This window comes from Rana temporaria, chromosome 3, assembly GCF_905171775.1.
Source record: "Rana temporaria chromosome 3, aRanTem1.1, whole genome shotgun sequence".
NCBI classification, from domain to species: domain Eukaryota; kingdom Metazoa; phylum Chordata; class Amphibia; order Anura; family Ranidae; genus Rana; species Rana temporaria.
Window position 1 is genome coordinate 57,647,076 of NC_053491.1, and position 18,308 is coordinate 57,665,383.

Sequence of the window (18,308 nt, forward strand, 5' to 3'; positions counted from 1 at the left end):
TACATGTGTTTTTGCACATGGCTTAAAGGATCACTAAAGGAATTTTTTTTTTTAGCTAAATAGCTTCCTTTACCTTACTGCAGTACTGGTTTCATGTCCTTATTGTTCGTTTTTGCTTTGAAGTGGCTGTAATTCTGCTCTGATCTCCACACTTCCTGGTTGTCTGTTTCCTTATAACCATCATACTGGGAGCTTTTCACTGTAGGTCTAAGCTGTCATTACTGTGTGTCTAAAACTTAACAGAACCAATCAGATTCATTTTAAAAACAAAACACTGCCCTGGATTTGTTTGTTTTTGTTCTGTGTGTCTCTCTAGTTCACAGGAACATGAAACCAGTTTAAAAGTGAAACTAACCTACAGGCACATCATATGATTGATTTTTTATCTATTTGTAATAATTTTTAAAAGGAATCGGTTAACTTTTATGTCTCTATACCCTGGAAACAGTCATTTCAGCAAAACATTTTGTTTTCCTTTAGTGACCCTTTAAGCTTCGGGCATTTGTTTTCTGGGCTGGGTAAAAAGAGGGAAGTTCTGTAGAAGAGTTCTTCAGATGTAAAAACGCTTGTATCTCACTTTTACAGTTACTTCCATTAAAGTCCATGTGAATAAAACACTTGAATACGCTCATAAAAAGCAGGAGTCTCTAAACTTTCTAAACAAAAGGCCAGTTTACTGTCCTTCAGACTTTAGGGGGGCTGGACTGTGGCCAATGGAATTATAAAATGTCCTGACATCGGTAAGAGTAAACAATGCCATAGGATGGTCAGTGGGAGTAAAAAAATCACATTGCTGGTGTCAGTGGGAGAAATGGTGCCCCATCATTGGTATTCATGAGAGGAATAGTGCCCCCTACATTGGTATCAGTAGGGGGAATGGTGCCTCGTCATTGGTGTCAGTAGGAAGAATAGTGCCCCATCATTGGTGTCAGTGGGAGGAATAGGGCCCCAAGAGCCAGATTAAGGCAAGCAAAGGGCCACATCAAGTGTCAATGCGGGCTTAGGGACTGTAACTTGAAATCCTCCAAAATGAGCTTGAGTCCATGGCCAGGCAAAGGCAAGCCCAGCTTGCCTCCCCTTTGTTCTTACAGAATTTCCTCTGTTGAAAATAACAAACACCCGGTTCACACTGAATACGGCTTTGAAATCGCACTACTTCAACGCAATTTCAAAGCCGAGATCAGTGTGATTTCATGTGCTGCTTGCCGACATGTCTATGCAAGTCCCACATGAAATTGTCAAAACTATTGCAGGAACATTTTTCTAATCGGTGTTGTATCAATTTTAACAGTTCCATAGACACAAATAGGCTGCGACTTGTCATGCAAATTTACAACAAAGTCACACTAGGGTTAAAGGGGGGCTTAGGGGCATATTTTTAAAGCAGTGAATGTGACTTTCACCAAAATTTCATGGGTGGTGTATCAATAACTGTAATTTAAAACACATGCAGTGAATGTTTGATGAATGCCTGATTCACTATTTTATAAATTGCCCCAAAGTCAGATTTAGCATTAATTTTAACCACTTGCGTACTGGGACAATCTTAAAAAAATCTTTGCATACATGTTAAAAATCTGCATCTTTTACTAGAAAGCACTTTTGCCCCCCTTTTAAAAAAGTATATATTTTCTGAAAGCAGAGACACTGGAGAATAAAATAGCTGTAGTTGCAATTTTTTTTTATATAACATATTTGCTCTTTATTTATCAAATACATATCTTCAGGAAAAAATACAGTAAACGAATATTAGTACAAACATAATATTATACCCAATTTTTTGGTGAAATACAAAAGATAGTATTGCATCAAGTAAATAGATCCCAAAGATGTCAAGTCTTAAAACTACACACGCCTGTGAAATCACAAAAAAAAAACCTGTTAGCCGAAATTCAGTTTTCATTTTAGGCCTCATGAACACTGGAAGTTAAAATAACGTTATAAAAACGGCAGTAGCTTTGCAGTGAGTTTTTCAACTTTTTTGCGTTTTTCCGTGTTCAATTTTTTTTCTTCTTCTTCTTCAAAAAAACTCTTCTTTTTTTTTTCTTTTAATGGATCAAAAACGTTAAACGCGGGTGAGCTGTGTTTTTGAATGTTTATCTACGTTTATCAGCGTTGAAGTGAAAAACGTCTCTCAGAACCCACTCGTTTTTTTTTTGTTTTTTTTACTGCTCCAAAACGCAACTGCCCAAAACTGCTGATAACAGCCTATGTGTGAATGGACACATAGGATAACATTAGGGTTGTCCCGATACCGATACTAGTACTTGTACTCGCGCAAATACGCCCGATGCTTCACCGATACTTTTTTTGGGGAGTGACGAGCGGGCTGAGAGGGGCTGAGAGGGGCAAAGAGCAGGCGGAGAGCAGGACAGCTTTCATTTCAATAGCTGTGTGTTCCCCGCCGCGTGTTGTCATATATAGCCCCTCCCCCTTGTCTGGGCACTTTGATAGACAGATCACCCGTCCCATCTGATCTGTCCATCAAAGTGCCCGGACAAGGGGGAGGGGCTATATATGATGATGCGCGGGGGGGGGGGGGTTCACACAGCTATTGAAATGAAAGCTGTTATGTTCCCCGCGCGCTGATCAACTAGACGACGGTGGTGGGGGGCTCTCTCTTTGCCTACACAGGTAGGCCACTAGGGACCTACACATGGCTGCATTTGGGGACACGAGGCTGCATTTGGGGACACAAGGCTGCATTTGGGACACAAGGCTACACATGGCTGCCTTTGGGGACACAAGGCTGCCTTTTGGGTATACATGGCTGCATTTGGGGACACAAGGCTGCATTTGGGGACACATGGACACATTTAAAAAAAAAATTATCAGTAATCGGTATTGGCGAGTACATGAAAAAAAGAATCGGTATCGGCGAGTACATGAAAAAAAGTATCGGTACTTGTACTCAGTCCTAAAAAAGTGATATCGGGACAACCCTAGATAACATGATGGAGAGTTTAATGACTGTAGAAAAAAATGTCTACTGCCAAAAACAGCTGCTGTAAAAATGTCAAAAAGCATCCAGTTCCACCAATGTGCTCGAGGCCCTTCGTTAATCATTGATTATGGCCATAGAATTATTGCTCTCACTCGAACGTTCATGATAATGCCTCACGTGTGGCACAGTTGATGTTTATATACATGTGCTAACCCTATGCTTTGCATTTTATATAAGGTGTGTACCCCATAATTTGAATTAATCTAATTTATTTTATATCTTTTTTTTTTTTTTTTATACACTTTTTGAAAAATTCATTTTTCTTTATCATAAAGGAACCAACAAGACCCCTATGTGATAACTTGGGCAGGTAACAAGTACTGTTTATGGAGACATAGGGGATCTATTAGACCCCCCCCCCCCCCCTGTGTGTCTCCTGCCCTCCAGTGCAGCTATTCAAACACATATCGCACTGTACTGGAGCTGGACCTGTGCTGGAGCGCCCTACAACACACATGGTATTGGTATTCTGCAGCGTTACAAAAAGGATCATGTCTTGTTTCTGTTTTTTTTTTTTTTTTTTTTATGCAATGAAATGTGCATTAATGAGCAAAAATACTGGTTATCAAGATTTAAAAAAACAAAGACTGGTGTTATGCCATGCTACCATTATAGCGATAGAGAGTGCTTTGTATTTATTTGATTATTTGCAGGCTATTGTGCTTCCCATAGCCAGATCTGTCTGATGACGACTGTACTCGTTTGCAGGTTGCAAATTCTATGATATAAAATTTTGACAAATGGGTTCATATTTCATAAAGTACATGATATTCAATGACTTCACTCTCCTGTTTGTGGCTTTCATTTTTGCAAATCTCTATAAACAAACACATAATGTATTACATTTGCTAATATCATTCTTTTTTGTCCTATTAACAGGCTATACCATAGCTACTTTGGGAGGTGACTGGATTCTACAATGATTTGTAGCAAAACAAAAAAGCTTGGTAGGTAACTTTTTATTTTTGCCTTATTTTTGTTGTATAATTTTTAAACATATCAGGCACTGAGGGCCAGATTCACAGAGGAGATACGACGGCGTATCTCCTGATACACCGTCGTATCTCCTGTCGTATCTATGCGGCTGATTCATAGAATCAGTTCCGCATAGATGGCCCTAAGATCCGACAGGTGTAATTGACTTACACCGTCGGATCTTAGGATGCAATACTTCGGCCGCCGCTGGGGGGAGTTTGCGTCGTATTCCAGCGTCGGGTATGCAAATGAGGATTTACGGCGATCCACAAAGGTTTTTCCCGTCGTTACGTCGTCGCTAGTCATTTTTTCCCGTCGCAAATTTACACCTGCTTTAACATGGCTTAACTTTAGTCGAAAGTATGGCCGTCGTTCCCGGGTCGAATTTAATTTTTTTTTTGTTTTGGCGTAAGACGTCCGGGAATACGAATGGACGCTACGCACGTCGCCGTTCTGGAAAATGACGTCACATCGCGCAAAGCACGGCGGGAATTTCGAAACTGAGCATGCGCAGTACGTCCGGCGCGGGAGCGCGCCTAATTTAAATGGTACCCGCCCCATTTGAATTGGGCGGGCTTGCGCCGGACGTGTTTACGATACACCGCAGCAAGTTTACAGGTAAGTGCTTTGTGGATCGGGCACTTGCACTAAAAACTTGCGGCAGTGTAACGTAAACGGGTTATGTTGCGCCGCCGCAAATGTACGAGAATCTGGCCCTGAGTGTTTTTATCCATTTCATGTATTTAGACTGAGCAGAGCTATTATGTAACTGGTTGTTCATTATGGTTTATTTCTTCCTGGTTTACTTTTCTGATTTCCTGCACATGTGTTGAGCAACTACAAATGTGGCTGTACACATTTAGACTTTCATGCACGCTGTAAGCATAACAAATGTCAGAAAAACACTGGATAAAAAACACTCATAATAAAAAAAATGTTGTGCCAGTTTTTGGGCTCCATGCACACTGGCGTTTTTTAATAAGCTGAACAAATTGCTGGATACAATTTTTTTTTTTTTGTGCCAGCTTGTAGTTGTAGCATTTTAGTAGCTTCTTGTAGCTTTTAGGAGTATTATGCCGCGTACATACAATCATATTTTCCGTCGGAAAAACCTTGGATGTTTTTTCCGATGGAATTCCGCTCAAGCTTGGCTTGCATACACACAGTCACACAAAAGTTCTCTGAACTTTCGACCGTAAAGAATGCGTGACGTACAACACTATAACGAGGCGAGAAAATGAAGTTCTTGCAATCGTCTAATTGTTTCCAAGCATGCGTCGGAATTTTGTGCGTCGGAATTGCTACAGACGATCGGATTTTCCATCTGAAAATTTAAGAACCAGCTCTCAATCTTTTGAGCATACAGACGGTCGGAATTTCCGTTCAAAAGCTCACATCAGACTTTTGCTGTCGGAATTTCCGATCGTGTGTATGGGGCATTAGTGTTTTATTAGCGTTTTTACAGTAGATGAAGGGAAAAAAAACGCTTGATAAAATCTTTAAGTAGTGTTTATGCAGCACTTTATGAAAATAAAATGTATATATTTTTTTTTTTTTTTACACAAATATAGCTTTTTTTTTTTTTATTATTTAAATGAAAAAGACAGAAAATTTAGAACAAAAAACGCTGATATTTTCTACTTTCAGTTATAAAAGATATCTACTAAAAAAGACAAAAAAATTGAATTTGTTCATAAATTTAGGCCAAAATGTATTCTGCTACATGTCTTTGTTAAAAAAAAAATCCTAATAATTGTATAATAATTGGTTTGTGTAAAAGTTATAGGCCCGGATTCAGAAAGAATTTACGTTGGCGTATCTATTGATACGCCGCGTAAATTCTAGGATGTGCCAGCGTATCTTCTTTCTGTATTCAGAAAGCAAGATACGCCGAAATTTGGCTAAGATACGACTGACGTAAGTCTCTTACGCCGTCGTATCTTAGTTGCATATTTACGCTGGCCGCTAGGTGGCGCTTCCGTAGATTTACGCGTAGAATATGTAAATTAGGTAGATACGCCGATTCAGAAACGTACGTGCGCCCGGCGCATTTTTTTACATCGTTTACGTAAGGCTTTTACCGGCGTAAAGTTACCCCTGCTATATGAGGCGTAGCCAATGTTAGGTATGGACGTCAGGCCAGCGTAGAATTTTACGTCGTTTGCATAAGTGAATGCGGCTGGGCGTAAGTTACGTTCACGTCGAAACCAATGAGGCTTTGCGGAGCATGCGCACTGGGATACGTCCACGGACGGCGCATGCGCCGTTAGTAAAAAACGTCATTTACGTGGGGTCACCATTCATTAACATACAACACGCCCACTGCCTGGATAATTTGTATTACGCAGGCTTACGCCGGACCACATACAATACGCCGCCGTAACTTAGGGCGCAGGTTCTTTCTGAATACATAACCTGCCTCACTAAGTTACGGCGGCGTGGCGTATCTGAGATACGCTACGCCCGCACAAAGTTACGCCGGGCTTTCTGAATCCGGGCCATAGTGTCTACAAACTATAGTGAGTGTGTATGTATGTGTGTGTGTATATTGAAAATTGATCAGTCATTATGAACTGATGACCTATCTAATTTCTTGAGGCCCTGAAAATGCCCCTTTTTAGTAAGTAAACAGTCTGAGGCATGTTTTTTTTTTTTGAAGATCATCACTTTATAAGCAGTAGTTTTAGCTGTCATGAATGGGTTAACCATTCATGAACAGCTTTCTTTTGGTTCTGATCTGTGATTGATTACAGCTAATCACAAGGTACAGGTAGCCAGGTACCATGTGATTGCTGTGGGCCAATCACATGTGACAACAATTCATGACAGGTTGTTTACATTGTTGTCATGTGATCACTATGACCAATAATAGCAACCACATGATACCCAGTTACCGATTACTGGTAACTGTAATCCGCTGTATCTGGTGGACAAAACGGTCACTAGAGGGGCGTGCTTCATGCTCCTAACCTGGAGCAGGCACAATCGCGTACATGATTGTGCTTGAATGTACTGCCCGACCGCAGTAAAGTCACTATGGCAGGTTGGCAAATGGTTAAAAAAAAATCAGCACAAGGGACATTGTTTACATTTTTAATTCAGTGTCCAGTGTGCAGGTGTCAGCTACAATAGTGGGAATTCAAAATCCTCCTCTGCCGCTGGACCTGTGACAGGTACTCATCAAGAGTGACGAATATAACAGACCTTTCCACCCCCTCCTCCATTCATAGAAACTGTGCTATACCTTCCATGAATAAAAAGCACTATATAAACTCGGTGAACCTTTCATTCATCCATTTCATTCATGTAAGCTATATTATAACTCCAATAAGTGGAGGAGGGGGAAGAAAGGGTGGGCTTAGTAGGCACTCTCAGTGAGTGCCTGTCACAGGTTCAGAGCTGATATTAACCCCTGCAACACCGGAAAATTATACCTGCAGGGTATGGAAAGGGGGCAGAGGACTTTAGATTTCCACTATTACAACCAGCACAAGGGACACTTCAGTTTAGTGATTTACCCATTCTTGTTGTTTATTGAGGAATGAGGAATCTGTTATTTGTTTTACCTTCAGCCCAAGGGAATCTATCTTTGTGTATGGGCAGCTTAAGGCTGAGAGAAAAGAGCTAGATGATGCCAGAAGTCTTCCAGACATGCAATTAAGTAGGGTTGGACACTTACAGTATGCAGTGAAAGTAGAGTAAACTATTTCAGTACAGAAGAGGACCCCGTACAACTGTGCAAGTCTGAAGGCAAGGCTGGAGATCAGCTTTAACTATGTTGGCAAGACCTGGTGGTGAAGAGAGGGCCAAGACCATTCATTTGTAACATATGGGAGGATGAGCATGCCACTCCGCTGTTAATATGTTAATATTTGTTCGATTATTCACATATGTGGTTTTGTGCCTTTTGGATATGTTATTTTCTTAAGCATTTGGTGTAATGAAGCATGAGATGAAAGGAAGTTAATGGAAAACAGAGCTGGTGAAGCCTGGCATGTGCAGCCTAGTACTTTCCTGTATGGTAATCAAACCTAATACAAATATGTAGGTGTTAGGCCTGGTCCTTGTAGATCTCAGATTTCTGGCAGCTCAGGTAATGATCGCTGGTGCAGACAACTGAAACGACAGCCAATTTAGTATTCTCTTCTCTCTTGTTTTACACCAGGGGACTCGCACTGGCGGCCCCCCAGCTATTGCAAAACTACAAGTCCCATCATGTCTCTGCGGTGGGACTCATGCTTGTGTAGCACTACCCTGGAGGAGCTGCTGGTTAAATTTTGGGTTTGCACATTACCTTTTGTAGCTTCGTTGACAGGGTGGGAAAGTCCATAATAAAAGCAATGTCCAGACAGATGTAAAACCTTCAACAGTTAGGCTTTATTTCTTTTGCTGCAAGGTAATATGAAATAGAGAAAGTAAGAGGGAGGTGAAGAGCAGGGGAAGGTTCAGGCACACGGTACGGAATAAATCGGTCTCCACTCTCAGCTATTGAGTGGGTATTGCTCACCCGGACAGTCCCCTCTCACATGGCCTAGCAGCCGGGATGATGCATAAACTAATGTCCAGACGGTCCAGACGGTCTCTGCCACAGACCTCTTGGCATATACTTGGTCTCTGCCACAGACCTTTGAATGAGCTTGGATGCGTCCAGGAATCCTCTGCCACAGGATCTTAAAGTCCCGAACCTCCAGCCGAGCAGTAGAAGAGCCTTTAAGCCGAAAACCCGGAAAACTGCAGGGCCTTCAATGTAGTGGATCCCTCCTTATTTAGGTCACCAGGTCTCACCCGAGATGTCAGCACTTTGCCGGTCTCCTCCAGGGCAGGTCCTCCCCCAGTTTTCTTCATCAAGACAGCCTCCTCCCTTGTGGACAGACAGCTTGGGATCCCCTTTTAGGATTGCAGCCCCCAGCCAGCATAGCTGGGCCTACTAAACAGCAAAGCGATTCCGGGCCAAGGTGGCCCAGAAGTCGGGGTCACACACACGCACCTCGCGCCAGGAGGGCCACGAGGTGAAGGACCCCAGAAAATGGTGTCTGCCCCTTAAGTATCCCTCCCCAGCATTCACAGTGGGGTCACCACTCCCACTGTACTTCTGCAGAGAAAGGACACCCAATACACCATGGTATACCTGTATTCCAACATAAGGCCGAGATGGCAACACCACCTGCAAGCAACAAGGGAAACTACCAAGTAGTACCATAGCCAGAACAGAGGCAAATTTATATTAATCAAACAGGTCTGGGCCCAAGTACTGGCCGAGACTTCCCTTAAATTTGAAATAGCGCCCCCTAGATTAGGGGTGGGCACTACACTTGTAATTGTCAGCCTTGCAATGCCTCATGGGACTTGTAGTTTTGCAACAGCTGGAGAGAGCTTGTTTGAGACCCCTGCTTTACACTATAAGTTCTTAAAATGTAAAACTTTCTGATCCACTTGTCTGAACACTCTAGCTGCCTAGATGCCCAGCTCTTCCACAGCATTCGCCATGAAGATTAAAGTGGTTCTAAAAAGTAGTTTATGGTCTAGTTACTTTGCTTGTTTTCTTGTTGTATTTATTTAGTTATTTCATGAAAAGTCATAGCACTGACATCACGCTGCTGCATCAGGTTCCTTGTAGCAGCTTCTCATGGGAGTTATTGAGCTTGTACTTGGATGTTTTTATGTGGTTTTAAAGTTTCAATAAAATATACTGAACTGTGGCTCTATCTTGTTTGCCCCATATGTGAGAATTGCAGTGTGGTTTCTGCTGAGCGGTGAGGGGCTTGTCGAGCGCCGCTGACTCCTATGGAGAGATCGGACGAAAACGGACAGCATGTCTGTTTTTTCATCAGATCTCACCCGATCCGATAGGATGGATGGCGAACGTGTTACCATATGTCTGATTTTAGCGGATCGGACGTCAGCGGACATGGTCACTGCTGACATCCGTCGCTCCATAGACCTGCATGGAGCGCCCGTTCAGACCCGCCAAAAAAAAAACTGACAGACGGACCTGAACGTCCGCCTGTGTGAAAGGGGCCTTATCCTCTACATTGTGTAAAAAGGCTGTTTGATCCTATATGCACAGATTCTCCCTTCTTGCATTGTCCCCAACACATCTCCGGATCAGACAGAGTTAGTGGAGTCACTCTGCACATGCACAGTTTGGTGTGTATTGCTAGAGAGTTTTTGTTTCTTTTTGGGAGGGTGCATGTGATTAGCACAGGGCTAATCAGCACTGTCCAGACGGAGGGTCAGGGGTCTTGCAGTCTTATAGGACAGTCATGGGAGAATGAAAACTCCTACAAACTTTAACCAGACACTGATAGAAGTCACAAGACTGCTCTATACTGCTGACGAGAAAAGTTATTTAGCAGTTTATATTTACTAAAAGAATTGCATTTCCATGTTCTGTGGGAGACCAGATATAGTGAATGCAGGGTCCTGGGTTTAGTAACACTTTAAGGACTTGTGTGTGTGTGTGTGTGAGAGTGGATCGTTTAATTTATTTCATGACAATGATCAACATTCCCAAAAAAGCTCAGATTGCTCTCATAAATGACCCGGGTGATAATATTCCCAGACATACACAGACCCTTATCTTTTTTTATATTTTTGGCTGCTAAAATATCTCTAGCTATCACCTGGAAAACCTCTACGATAGATTTGGATTTATTGAAGTGCAAACTTACCTGGATCATGTTGTATGTAAATTTGGTCAGCATCCTTTTGGGATAGGAACGCCAAATTTGAAAAACTTTGGGACCCATGGCTATGTTACCTGCAATGCCCATCTTAGCGTTAGCTGGTTGGTGGATGGGGAGTGCGGCACTCGGTTTGGACATTGAACCCCCCCCCCACCTCCTTCTCTCCCCTTCTCTTCTTTCTCTGATTCTTTCTTGTGTCTTGGACCTTCTTTACACGGCAGACTGGTCGGGTCCATCTGTCAGTGTTTTTGGCAGACCCGATCGGACCATCCATTGCCCTCAATGGAGCGGCAGATGTCAACGACACCCGAACCAATCTTATTCACTTTCTTAAACAAGTGGATGGGGGATTCGTTCCCCATCTGTCTGGCGTATTGGATGACAGTTGGATGGAAACAGACAGCGGACCGTTTCTATCTGACCACCCATAGAGGAAAGAGCGCTGTCATCTGTTTGCTGTTAATCCCAGCGGTGATCAGGGGACAGATTCCCCCTGCTGAGCAGAGGCAGATCCACTAGCGGAATCAGTCTGTTTTAACCCCTTAAGGACTATTTACGTCAGCAGAATGGCATGGCTGGGCATATGGACGTACAGATATGTCCCCTTTAAGATGCCCAGTCGTGGGTCGCGAGCGCGCTGCCGGCGGCGCCCTTGCGATCCGGTCTTGTCCTCCGCACCCGCGGACCCGATCGCTGCTGGTGTCACGCGATCGGGTCACAGAGAGGAAGAACAGGGAGAGGTAAGTGTAAACAAACCTCTCCCCGTGCTTCCTAGTGTGGATTTCACTGATCGTCTGTTCCCTGTGTTAGGGAATGACGATCAGTGACTTCACGCGCACAGCCACGCCCCCCCACAGTAAGAACACTCCCTTAGGGCACACTTAAACCCTACAGCGCCCCCTCCTGGTTAACCCCTTCACTGCCAGTGTAATTTTCACAGTAATCGGTGCATTTTTATAGCACTTTTCGCTGTGAAAATTACAGTGGTCCCAAAAATGTGTCAAGTGTGTCCGATGTGTCTGCCATAATGTCGCAGTCACGATAAAAATCACTGATCACCGCCATTAGTAGTAAAAAAAAAAATATTAATAAAAAAATGCAATAAAACTATCCCCTATTTTGTAAACGCGCAAACTTTTGCGCAAACCAATCAATAAACGCTTATTGCGTTTTTTTTTAACCAGAAATATTATTGAAGAATACGTATCGGCCTAAACTGAGGAAAGAAAAAAAATTTTTTATCAATTTTTTGGGGGGATATTTATTATAGCAAAAAGTAAAAAATATTGAATTTTTATTTTTTAAATTGTCGCTTTATTTTTGTTTATAGCGCAAAAAATAAAAACCGCAGAGGTGATCAAATACCACAAAAAAAAAGCTCTATTTGTGGGGAAAAAAAAGGATGTAAATTTTGTTTGGGAGCCAGTTAAAGCGACGCAGTGCCGAATCGCAAAAAGGGGCCTGGTCCTTTACCTGCATAATGGTCCGGGGTTTAAGTGGTTAAAGGGGCCTAAATTTGATTGGTATGTTGTGATTTATTCGCGTTTTACACCTATTGATTGATAGACATGCAAGCTACGTTATTGGAGGAACTATGTTGGTGGAAGGAAAGGCGACGGTCCTCCTCCCTCCTTCTCCTAACCGCCAGCCTTTCCTCTGACCGTATAAGCAGTTTTTATAAGTTAATTTTCAGGAATCTTTGCTTGCTTTCGTTTTCATAATTGGAATACTTTTTACCTTACTGTACACTCACATGTTTGTTCTGACTATTTCCAACGTAATCCGTGTTTAATCCATGTTTTGTAATCCATGTTTGTGTTGCCAATGTGCACACTGAATAATTACTCGCTGTAAGCTTGGCTCTTTTTGTATAAAACCCAATAAAAAATATTGGGAGCACTATTTTCAACACAATTTGTTTGTATGTTTTTTATGCTTTATGTATATGCAGTATTATGTATATGTGTTATGTAAATGTAATACATTTTTTCCAAATTTTTGACGCACAGATTGGGTGGACACATGACATGTTCACTTTTTTTACATTGATGGCGATATAGGCGCTGCATTAGTTTATCAACCTGAGATGACTGATACCATGTTGGTGAGAAGCTGTAGTGCCCCAACATTGGTATTCCGGGGGGGGGGGGGGTGGATTAGTGCCCCATCCTTGGTTTTCCTGGGAGGATGGGGGGGTAGTGCCTCATTGGTTTTTCTGGGAGGGGGGAAATAGTGCCCCATTGGTGTTCCCGGGAGGAATAGTGCTGCCCCATTTTTGGTGTTGCCAGGAGGAATAGTGCTGCCCCATTATTGGTGTTTCTGGGAGGAATAGTGCCCCATCATTTTCATTATTATTTTAAATAAAATGAAAAAATTGCATATTACGTTTGTTTTTATCCGATTTAATCGATTAATCAAAACAATATAATCCACCAACTAATCGATTATGAAAATAATTGTTAGTTGCAGCCCTACTCCTACAGCTTGGTGGTGATCCAGGAAGCAAAGATACAAATTTTCCTCATTTGTTTCCAAGCTGCAAACACAGTATACTAAAAGTGCAAAGTGGCCGCTTACCAGATAGGTTGGATCTCTGTAACAAAGATCTTCTTATGGGATCAGTATCAAAAGATATCCTCCTTAGCAAAAAATCCTTCACCGTCTCGGTGCAAGTGGAGTGGTTCATGCAGCAATACAGGGGACCATATGTATGAAGAGGAAAGATAAAAAACACTTAATGGTGCAGTACTTTAGTAAAAAGTGTACCCTTTAATCGAATAGCTGGGCAACTGACATCAAACAAGGTTTTAAAGCATAGGTTAAAAAATTGTCTTGTGTATTGTTCCTGTAAAAACCATTTGGAGATGACAATTTTAAAATTTATTTATTGTGCAACTTTTTCCTTTAGAGTACTTCTTTTCCTACATGATGATGAAATGCAGTTTCTCTAGGAACGACACTTTTCTTACCTTTGTATTAAATTAGGACTTGTGTTTCATATAATAACGGCAATTACTGGATGTAATCATATGCCAGAATGATGTTCCATGCAGTCATTTTTATTTTTTTTGTAACCAATTCCGCCCTTTTCTTATGTAAGAGAATAATTAGAATTTTAGATTTTTCGTGATAAACGGGCTTTAGGATTTCTGTTTGAATTCAGAGGCATATTAAAGCTGAAGTTTAGTGATATGTTTTTTTTTTTTAATTCAGTACCAGAATCCATTCTTACATGAATGAGGAGTGTCCCTTGTGCTGGGGGTGCTCTCTTCCTTGAATTCTGTCCGTCCCTTTCCCAATCCCCCCATCCCCATGAATACACTTGGAGCTGTGGTCTTCCAGTAGTGCGGGGGTTAATACGATTGACTCAACCTGTCACAGGCCCTCGCTAAAATTGTTGACTATGCCCGCCCTTTCCACCCCCCACCTCCATTCATTGAAGCCGTACTACAGTGAGGGAAAAAGTATTTAATTCTCTGCTGATTTTGTACATTTGCCCACTGACAAAGAAATGATCAGTCTATAATTTTAATGCATGTGATTTAATTTTTTTCAATAATTGAGTCACCTGCAGTGAATGTTTCATTTGCTGCTTTAGAAATCTGCCCCTACAGTATTTTCTTTTCATGTAATCCTGGCAGTAAGCAATGAACTCCGTTTATGAAAGCAGATTTCACCAAAATAGTTTTTGCCACATTCTATTTTGGTATATATGCTACATTTTGAAATGTTTAAAGCTCCAGTAATTAGATAATATCTCCCCTTTGCAATGCTCATAATGTCTAGGGGATCCAGATACCGGCTTTATTACTTACCCAGACTCTTCATTTCATCGGCTCCAGAGCTCTCCTTATCGCCCTGAAGTTCCAGCCTCCGGGTTGACCCTCATTTTAATAATGTACAATGCAGAGCTATTAGCCCACGAGGAAGGAGTGCAACCATAGTCAGGAGCCCCTTCAAGAGGTTGTAAACCCTGTTTTAAAAAAACAAACAAAAAACTGTTAGACATAGGCATAATGAGCTAGTTTGCATCACATACTAGCTTATTATGAAATACTTACCTTAGAACGAAGTTCTCTCAGCGGCACCCGCACACCGCTGAGATGGCTGACGTTATTCCTGGAGTTTCTTCCGGGTTTGCGGGCTCCGGCGCTGTGATTGGCCGGAGCCGCAATGACGTCACACAACAGCGGTGTTCACAGCACGGGGCTAGGAAGGAACGGCACCCCTGCTGTGATGTCACTGGCTGCATTTATCCTAAATATCTCCTAAACAGTACACATTTAGGAGATATTTTCAATACTTACAGGTAAGCCTTATTCTAGGCTTACCTATAGGCAAATGTCTGCAGAGGCAGTTTACTTCCTCTTTAACTCGGCCATACAAGGTTTGAATCTTGCTGAACCAGCCAAGATTCGAACCATGTATGGGCAGGCTGAATGTACCCGAGTTGATCGATCAACCAACTTGGGTACAACCAGCCTGTCGGAATTTACATGCGATTATTGCTGGAGGCTGTTAGAGCTGCTAGCAATAATTACTGTGTTCTCCCAGCAGGGGCGTCTTCCCCCTCCCTCCTGCTAGGAGCAGACAGTGGCTCCACAGGAGGGATTCCCCCATCATCACTGTCTGTGTTGAGGGGGAAATCAAGTGATTTTCTTTCCTGCAACCATCTATGGCCATCTATGGCCTGCCTTAGAGTGAAGGCTTCCCAAGATTGGTCACACTGCTGGAGGAACCCTACGTTTTAGGGTACGTATTACACCTTATTCAAGCACTCCTAGATTTAAAGTCCAACTTTGGGAAACTTGAACAATGAATTTCAGGCATGGAATATTTTTACAGCTTGGATACAGGAGGTCGGATGCTTAGCGCGGTGTCATTCAGAGAATGCAAAGCGTTCTCTGACTGGAGGAGGTTGTGACATCACTGCTCAGCCTCTCTTCTTCCTAAAATCAAAGAATGCCACACATTCTCTGGTTGACGTCATCACCAGACGCTGCCCATGTGACCTGTCCATGTGACCTAATTCAAACCAGGAAGGAACACGGAGGAACGCGAGACGGAGACGGCGATTGAGGCGCTATACCGGGCTATTCAGCCCACGCTCCGGATACGGGGTAACTTAACTCCTGTCCCAACCTAGTTACTTGCACTCTCGGATACATCATTTGGGACAACTAACCGGAGGTTTGCAAATACAGGACTTATCATCACCCTGATCATTTTATAGAACGAATGAAGCTCAACAAAGGTCTGTAACCAACTTTCATTTTGAACGTTATTACTTGGAGCCATTTGGATGACTATATCCTTTGAATTCCTACTAACATCCAACCTGCTATTGCCAGATATATTTGGGGACCCAGCTGCTTCAATTTGAAAAGCAACATAACTCATATGACTCCCGGTTATTGAGTCACACTAACCATCCTATCTTGACACGCAGCAGTACTGTCATGGCTCTGCCTACCTAGGGTAAATATATTCAAAATTGGCGGTGCGAGACCTATATACACCCCCATTACCCATACTACCTAAATCAATATATCTGTGCATTTCCAGATATTGAATGCCTTTTTCATTGATAGCCCATTGTGCACTGCATCAATGTCATTCAAATTACTGAATATTTACCCTGATTGCCAAGGCCATATAGTGCATAGCCTTATTCCAGACCAAGTGAATTACCATTCATTCGAATGATCATTGATCTATTACCATCCAATATAGACTGAAAATTTTGAGACAAGGTGCACCTGTGCATCCTTCACGTGAGGAAGCAACTCCGTCATCAACGGTGAACTTATTCATAGTCCATTATCCAATTCTTCAGTCTAGTGATACCTGTTGCAACACTATCGCCTCAATCCCCATACTCCCCCCCCCCCCCCCCCCCCGTTTCCCTCTCACACCTCCCCCCCTTCCTCCCTCCCTTAGGGATCAGTCATTGGTCAGTATACTATTAGGGCCACAATTGGCAGTCCTATGTCAATCTATTATTGAACATCATATACCCCATTACTTACCTTAACTGTTCATAGTGCCTAAAACCAATGACTGACCCCGACAGAGTCCGGACAGCGTCGTGTGTCAATGTTTGTCTACTGTATGTCCTGTATGTTATGTGTGCTCATGGTTAGATGTACCCAATACCATGCCTTTTTAATTGTGTTGTGATATTCAATGTGATCCAACTGATTAAATTATTATCAGAATAAACTCTTTGATATTACTCCTGAGTTTATTATTTCTCGGATCGGGATCATTCAAGTGTAGCCTACTGTAACCCCTTTTTTTCTTCTAATGACCTTACCTAAGATCAATTTTCATCTTCCCTTACCCCTGATCTTTGTTATCTGCTAATTTTGATATATGCTATGGTTACGGCCTCACTTCCATCATTGATGAGAGATCCCACACATGCCTATCAACTATCTAATCAGACTTGCCTCTTCCCCTATCCCTCTCCCCTCCCCTCCCCTTTAATGCCTGTGATGAGCAGCCAACCTCCTGTGTTGACAATGAATCAAAGATCACTGAAGTAGTGGTGTCTACTCCAGTATTTTCCAGGTTCTAGGTGCATCGGCCAGGTATTGTGTATATACATAGTTATGACGGTCCAAGCTAGACCCATGTTACTATGGTAAAATATACTATGCACAGGGAAAAGCACTAGGAGATTAAAGGGTAAGTCCACCCTAACACTAAAATCTCTACATCTACAGACATCCACGATCTGAGACCTATCTTGCCCAGTAAAGAGGAAATTGGTATACAAACCTTTCTGAAGCCGATCCGGTCTGGTCCCACGCTGAGCTGTCAGCAGCAGCTTTGCTGTGTAGGCGGGTGCAGAGGAGGCAGCCGGCATTGGAAGCCCCATAGTATGTCTATGGGTGACGTCTCTCCCTATTCATTTCACAGCCATTGTCTGCCGTGTCCTCTGCAGAGCTTCCGCCGCTGGAGACCGGACCGATTTCTACAGGGTTAGATCGGTTAGTCTTGGATCGTGGATACCTGTAAATGTTGTGAATTTAGTATTGGGATGAACTTCTCCTTTAGGAGTTGCTTGCACAGAAAGGTAAGAAGTCTCACAAAACCACAAAATACAAAATAATGCAGCGCTCAACCAATAATATAAGATTATAAAGTGCCACAGTGCATGAAAAATGATATCATAAAATAACATCCACATGTAAGCAATACAACAGTTCATATGACATCTTTATTGCTTATATGTGAGTTTTATTTTATGATATAATTTCCTTGCACTGTGGCACTTTATAATCTTATATCAGTTGGTTGAGCGTTGCACTATTTTGTATTTTGTTAATATACACCATGCCATGAATTCCGCCTAAAAAAATGAAGTTCAATGCTTCCGAGCATGCGTCACTTGATTCTGAGCATGCATGGATTTTTCTCTGATGGATTTCCACACAGACGATCGGAATTTACTATCGTTTTTTTTTCATCGGAAAAATGTAAAACGTGTTCTATTTTTTTACACCAATGGAAAAAAGTCTGATGGGGCCCACACACGATTGGTTTCTTCGATAAAAAAAAAGTCCACCAGATCGTGTGCAAACGGCATTACTGGAGTGAACCTGTCTCAGTGCACACATGTGTGAATGTTTTCCTAA

The 18,308-nt window shown here is 42.3% G+C and overlaps 1 protein-coding gene across 1 annotated transcript in view; it reads left to right on the forward strand.

Annotated features, from left to right (window-relative positions):
* Positions 1–18,308, forward strand: part of ATP8B4 (ATPase phospholipid transporting 8B4 (putative)) — a 381,682-nt gene that overhangs the window by 38,434 nt on the left and 324,940 nt on the right. The window contains 1 exon segment of the mRNA XM_040342626.1: positions 3,884–3,951. Coding sequence (XP_040198560.1) covers positions 3,924–3,951 — 28 coding nt within the window. The 5' untranslated portion in view covers positions 3,884–3,923.